The 6,828-nt window shown below is 37.0% G+C and overlaps 2 protein-coding genes across 2 annotated transcripts; one reads left to right on the forward strand and one right to left on the reverse strand.

Annotated features, from left to right (window-relative positions):
* The first annotated feature begins 3,709 nt into the window (after nucleotides 1–3,709).
* EAF02_000978 (uncharacterized protein) lies at nucleotides 3,710–5,130 on the forward strand. Its single transcript, XM_038897026.1, has 4 exons — nucleotides 3,710–4,390; nucleotides 4,451–4,624; nucleotides 4,678–4,706; nucleotides 4,760–5,130. Exons 1-4 carry the CDS (start codon nucleotides 3,853–3,855, stop codon nucleotides 5,066–5,068), a joined length of 1,050 nt encoding a protein of 349 aa, XP_038763885.1. The 5' UTR covers nucleotides 3,710–3,852; the 3' UTR covers nucleotides 5,069–5,130.
* An 83-nt stretch (nucleotides 5,131–5,213) lies between these two features.
* EAF02_000979 (uncharacterized protein) lies at nucleotides 5,214–6,522 on the reverse strand (the record flags this gene model as incomplete). The annotated part of the gene is made up of 3 exons (XM_038897027.1): nucleotides 5,214–5,951; nucleotides 6,005–6,381; nucleotides 6,429–6,522. The coding sequence occupies 3 exons, from the start codon at nucleotides 6,520–6,522 to the stop codon at nucleotides 5,214–5,216; spliced, it is 1,209 nt and encodes a 402-aa protein (XP_038763886.1).
* Between the last annotated feature and the right edge of the window lie 306 nt (nucleotides 6,523–6,828).

The raw sequence follows: 6,828 nt of genomic DNA on the forward strand, positions 1-6,828 counted from the left end.
TATATATTTTGATATATTATAAAAATAAAAACTGGCGATCAAAGAAGATGCCCAGTTATTTCAAAATAGACTGAGTACTTTCATTCATTATAATTAATATTAAAATGATTATTAGATTTGGATTTACTACTAATAATAAATTAATAATATTATATTATCTGGTAATATAAAGTAATTCGAATTTCTCAGAAGCGAATAGGATTCTGTTTTCTTTACTCTATTTGATAATCTATTATATTTATTATTATAGGATTCTAGTATTTATAGAGAAATACTTAAAAGAGTAGTAGATCGCAATATTATCTACATAGCCGAAATGGAATTTCGTATTTTGATTAAAAAGCTTAGCAAGATAGAGTATATAGAGTATAGGTGATAGTGGGGACCCCTGAGGGGTACTGCATGCTACTAGATACTCCTCAGTTGTAATGCCTTCGAGTCTCACTCTGACTTTTCTGTTTGTAAGGAAATATGTTTTAAAAGTCAGTATCTCTAATACATTAACAATCTATATATTAAGGCTAATAATATTAAATATTTTGAATATTTTTATAATCTAGTTATGTCACGGGGTGACACTAAGCCCTTTCTGTCCTGTCCTGTCCTGCTATATATGTGAGAGTAAGGTAGAACTTCCAGTTCTACCTCCTAGTCTTTTGGGCGTTTAGCTCAGCGGTAAAGCTTCTGAATACTCCCAGAGGTGATCCCGTGACAGAAATCAGGACTAAAAATGGGCGAGTAATCATAATACCAATAAGATTTAAAAGCTGACTATTTAATGATTCTATACGAAAATTCTAACGTGGTTTATCAGTGCGTGGCCCATATCAGTGGATGGCCCACTTTCACCTCAATTTACACTTTCAAATTCATATTTCTTAATAATCTTTGAATCAATTGATTAAAGCTATTATAAATCTAATAATCTAGGATCTATTATATTATTTTTATAGGTTCTTATATTATAACCTGTCTTTCTATACTTATTATAATATCGATTAGAGAATGCCTTCGTATTGGAATTTCCTTCATTTTGATATCTGTCGTGTTGAATTTGGATATCAATCTTTTGTTGAGATAATATATCTGCAGCTTTCTGTTTAGTAAATACTTCTTCTTAATATAATTGGGTTTTTTTTGTATATCGATATTTACTTAATGCCTCATTTGCTTTTCGAAGTGTATAAATCTTTGTATTCAAAAGTGTATTTTTATATACTAATTTTTCTGTACTTTTAGCTAAAGCTAGTATAGTTTTAAATAAAGGTATAGGAGAGTTTGATTGATGATAAGTTATTGGAGATTTAATTAGTATTAATTGAAAGAGCGCTTTTGTAGGATTGTAAGGTGTTTGAGAAATCCAAGATTCTGAATTGGGAGGAGGAGGAATAGGTGTATGAATTCGAATATCTAATTTAAAAAGCATTATTTTAGGATCGAATAGGACTAATCCTGTTTCTCGAAATTCTGATTTCATATTCTGATTTGTAATTGATTGTTGATATATAGCTTTGAAAGCTATAAAGAATTCAATCTTTGAGATATAATTGATATATGCCCTTATAAACCCCTCAATTTATATACCATACTTTTGTTTTAAGATATTAAAGTATTCAATATCAAGAGGCTAGGTTAAATGATTTGAATATAATGGTAAACATATATATTTAATATTATTCTCCTTGTAATAGTTCTGGAATGATATTGATTCATAGCTTTCATACTTATCTAGCACTAGTATTCTATATTTGCTTTTAGTTCGATTTCTTGTATATTTATCGAAATATTTCAATTATTTTAATCCTGTTTTATTATTCGTCCACCCATTGCTTATAGATTTAATAGCCTAATCTGCAGGAAGATTGGTTTCTGTATATCAATTGGAAAGATGTACCTGTTCTTGAACTATTAGAAATAGAGATATAATATTCTCCTCACTATTGCCGCATATAATCACTATAGCCTATTCTCGATTGCCTGACTATATAGCTTTACTTCTGCCATATCTCTCAGTATCAGTAACAATTATATCAGTACTTATCATTCCCATTATAAAGCCTGTTTTATCAAAATTCCATAAATTACAATCGAGAATATCATATTTCGCTCGCATATTCGATATAAGTCGGAATTAGTTTTCAATAAGTATAGGATCTTTGCAGAAAGCTTTTTGAAAGTTATAAACACATTTAAAACACATCTTTAACTTCATATAACATTTGATAAATCAATGAGCCCAAAGCTTTCTAATTCTTTTTATATCTCGAGATTCAAAAATATGATTCGTTATATTTTCCACTCCCTTTTATTTAGATACAAAACCTTTCGAATCCATATCAATTATATACTAAATAATAATTTCCTTTTCTAATTCCAAAAGATTTTGAGATTTAGATTGAATTTCTATATAAGGAGATATATTATCAATTCTATATTGTAATATTAATTATAGAATATTGTATAGTATTGCAGCCTTTCAAATACTTAGCTTTTTATTTTTTTAAATAACTGCAATAGCGAGTAATATACAGACTTCTTTATTATTCGAATCCATTATAAATTGTTAATAAAACATGTGTTGAAATGAGAGAGTCGAATTAAGGTGAAAGTGGGCCACCCACTGATATGGGCCACGCACTGATAAACCACGTTATATCATATTATTAATATTTAAAAATTTCAGTTTGATATCTTATAAATTATAATTATTATTAAATATTGAAGTTCTAATAATAATGAATTTGAGATTGTGCAAGATGTGGGGTAGTGCAAGATGTCGGGATATCGGTTACACCCAAGAGATAACGCGTCAATCGCTCTAACCACACACCACGTAAAATGCTAACGGCAATCTGAAATCGCAACCGAGAACGATTATCACATGGTTGTCAGAAAAATGAGGAACAAGAATGCTTCTATCCATGTCCTGTCATCTAGACGCAAGCTGCTTTGTCATGTCTATATATCTGCAACATAATCCAAATACTATCCTAACATCAGCAACGACGAGGGCAGTCCTTACTGTTCGTCAAATACCAAAATTGTGTAACCTTATAGAAAGGATACGAAGTTCAGCAATGACTCGCGGTCCCGAGCATGTGCTAAAACTCTAGCTTCCCCCCGCGTCTTGCCTTGTTTCACTAGTTCCACAAATTCGTGATTATTAATCGTATGAAATCATCTTACTTGTGGAATATGGCCATAGGATCGCCAATTTATAGTCTCAGGAACAATATGCCACTTTTCTTCTCTTCCAAATATGAATGCTCAAAGATTGTATGACTACGCACGATCCCCTTCTTACTTGGGCCTCTCCCTGGAGGCTTTTACAAGCTTTCTAGTTCTATAGTTGGATCTTCCGGTCCTTTCAGCCGAGCTCGATATTACTATTATTATAATTATTGGCAAGATCGAAGATATACTGTTATATCGATCAACCGATCGATTTAACATAGATAGGGGAAAGCGAATAGAGAAAGGGTAAAGTTATTGAATCTTACTTGAACTGAGTTCACTTCACTTATATCTGATAGGGATGAAACTGATTACCTTTAAAGGCTTTAAAATGAAGAATTGAAGAGATAAAAGCAAGTGGAGGAGTCTCCTCGAACCGGGGGCTAATCCTGTGATATTTCACGTATATCTTAGTAATCACTTTGCATCTCAAAGCACCTCCGGATGCAACATCTTCCACACTAGATCCATATTATGCGATTTCAGGTGGTTCCGTGGAGAAAGATCAGACAGAACAATCATGTATAAAAGCTCCTTTCCCTCAGCTCTATTCATATTTTTCTCGTGGCAGAAATTCGAATTCCAATTCAATATCATTGACATCCTCACGTTGACCAAATGTCCAAGCGTATTCTTCTCACCGGAGCAAATGGCTTCGTGGGTTCATGGATCCTCGACCACCTCCTCAGACAAGGCCACTTTGTCCGCGCCGTAATTCGCTCTGAATCCAAAGCCGAACGAGTTTCCTCCGATTTCCCTGCCTACGAATCTCATCTTGACTTCGGGATCGTCCCCGATATCACCGCCCCCGGAGCTTTCGACGAGGTGGTCAAATCTGATCCTTCTTTTGATGTCGTGATTCATACTGCTTCTCCATTTCTCTACAAGGTTATCACGGATAATCGTGAATTTCTTGATCCTGCAATCAGAGGAACAATGGGTGTCTTGGAGAGTGTGAAGAAAAATGCACCGGAGGTAAAGAGAGTTGTGGTCACAAGTAGCTGTGCTGCGATTATAAATTTTGCTGAGGAGGTTGTTAGTCAGCCGCCAAAAGTCTATACGGAGGAGGATTGGAATCCTACTACATGGGAGAGTGCATTGGAGGGAACGCCGAATAATGCGTATCAGGCTAGTAAAAAGTTTGCGGAATTGGCTTGTAAGATTTTTATTCCTTGGAAATTGGGATGATAGAATAGTACTAATAATTTCTTTGTAGCATGGGATTTCGTGGAGAAAGAGAAACCGAATTTTGATTTAGTAACCTTGACCCCTCCGATGGTTTACGGACCGTTGAGACATACAATTCATAGTACGAATGATCTCAATCAATCAAACCTGAGGATTTATAGTGGATTGGTCAATTCATCTAAGGATGCTGAGCTACCTCCAAGTATGTTTCTTCAATATTATGATGAAGATGAAAATAAAAGCTAATGTGACCAGACGGCCTCCATACATTCACTGATGTTCGTGTAAGTATACTCCCCTCTCCTTCGAAAGGCCTAAACATCTAAAAAAAATCCAGGACCTAGCAGAAGCCCATGTCCTCGCTGCAACTCTCCCAGAAGCATCGGGACAGCGTTTCATTGTTTGTGAAGGTCAAATATCATCTCAAAATATCAGTGATATTCTTCGCAAAAATATCTCAGAATTAGAAGAAAGAACACCAAAAGGTGTCCCCGGTGATAAAGGACTAGAGGATGGCTCTTTCGCATGTAGTAGCGAGAAGGCTGAAAAGGTGTTGGGATTGAAATTCAGAAGTAAGGAGGAGACTTTTGTGGATTTGGCTAGACAGCTCTTGGATATTGAAAAGAAACAGAAAGATGCAGAGTAAGTTGTGAGAAGATAACTTATTTGTGAAGGAGTGGATGCTTTTATTGATTTATATATCTATTGTTGCAAAAAATCTTGAGCCGGCGCTCGGGACTCTAGATGCAGATTGACTGTGCTACCGTGTATGGTCGTTTGAAGACCATTGTTTAATGGCAATAACCACTCACGCAAGTATAGTCAGCGTTGCAAGGACTGTCTGCGCTGCAATCCCATCCATTGCAACCCCAAGTACAAGCTTCGGCTTGACGGCAATAACCACTCACGCAAGTATAGTCAGCGTTGCAAGGACTGTCTGCGCTGCAATCCCATCCATTGCAACCCCAAGTACAAGCTCCGGTTTGACTGGGAGCCTTAGTAGTAGTAGCGCTGGCAGTTGGTGTGCTCCCAGTGGTAGTGCAGCCCGTCTTCGTATTGTGTAAGAGCAACTGTTGGGCAGAAGACAAAACTGATGAGCCTCCTTCCACAATCAAGAAGTTCTCTTCTTTGTTATACTCGAACCATGATGCTGCAATGTAGTTTGGATATTCGCACATGTCTTGATTCACCAATTGGCTTATCCACGCAGCATTTCCAGAAGATCCAGCGTAGGCTGTTTCACCAATGGCGAATGGGATGTTATAAGCAGCGGAGTAGGTTTTGTAGAAATTGCCGTAGCAGTTTGAGAAGGCGGAGGAAGAGAGTGGTGATGATGAACTGGGGTAGCAATCGACACCTACTATATCGACGTAAGACGCGCCTGGCCAGTATGGTGCAACCGGAGCAGATGAAGTGTCCACATTGGGAGACCAGTACATTTTGATCTTGGGATTGGTGGAAACAGCTGCATGAATATTCTTCCAAGCTGTAACAAACTCAGCCGCCGTTCCATGGTATGTACCATCCGTCTAGTCTGATGTTAGTCATGATGATAGTAAAGTTTGGGATGATTAATACTAACAATGTAGTAATTCATCTCATGACCAAATCTCAACCAAACCTCTACACCCTTCGCAGTGAATTGTTCCAATACACTTGCAACCTGACTAGCTACACTACTAGTTACCTGACTAAATGGAATAGTCGGCATGACCGCTGGTTGGAACACAGCACCAGAAGCAACAACATCATCTAGACGTTGAAGGAGTTGAGATCCAGTAAATGTACTAGATGTTATTTGCGCATACCATCCATAAGTACTGGCTTTTCCGCCGAGTTTGCTGTTTATTTGTGCCATGGTATAGGCTGGAGATGTCACTTGGTATCCATCTGAAGGAAGGAATCCAAAGGCCACGCCGTTGGAAACTACTCCACCGGAAGGAAGGCCATCAATTGGAGCTGATGAACATTAGTCATGAGTTTTACAAAGAATATGGATCTATCACCTCGTTTTTCAACAGAAAATTGTGGAGTAGCCAAGGCTGACACTGCCGAGAAAACGGCTGCACCGGAAAGAAGAGAGGTAGAGAATGATTTCATGGTGGGATAGAGATGTAAAGACTGTTGGTGTAAAAGTTTAAACCAAAATTGTTCTAAAAAACAAGATGAGATGAGAGTAATCGAGCAAGTGAGATGATAGATTAAGTACTTAAACGTTCAATGAATCACAGTATGTGTAGTTTCCCCTCCCGTTCACTAGGATGGTTTATCATGTGAAGAGAGCCCCAGCCGTCCCTTGAGTTTCAAAACATGCACCACCATGGCCCATGAAGCTTATTTATCGTATACTTTCGGGTATCCGACCAACGCTAGCAAGGATAATTACTTTAAGGTTATTTTGGAGTT

This window comes from Botrytis sinoallii (assembly GCF_014898435.1).
Source record: "Botrytis sinoallii strain Bc 23 chromosome Unknown BSIN_001, whole genome shotgun sequence".
NCBI lineage: Eukaryota > Fungi > Ascomycota > Leotiomycetes > Helotiales > Sclerotiniaceae > Botrytis > Botrytis sinoallii.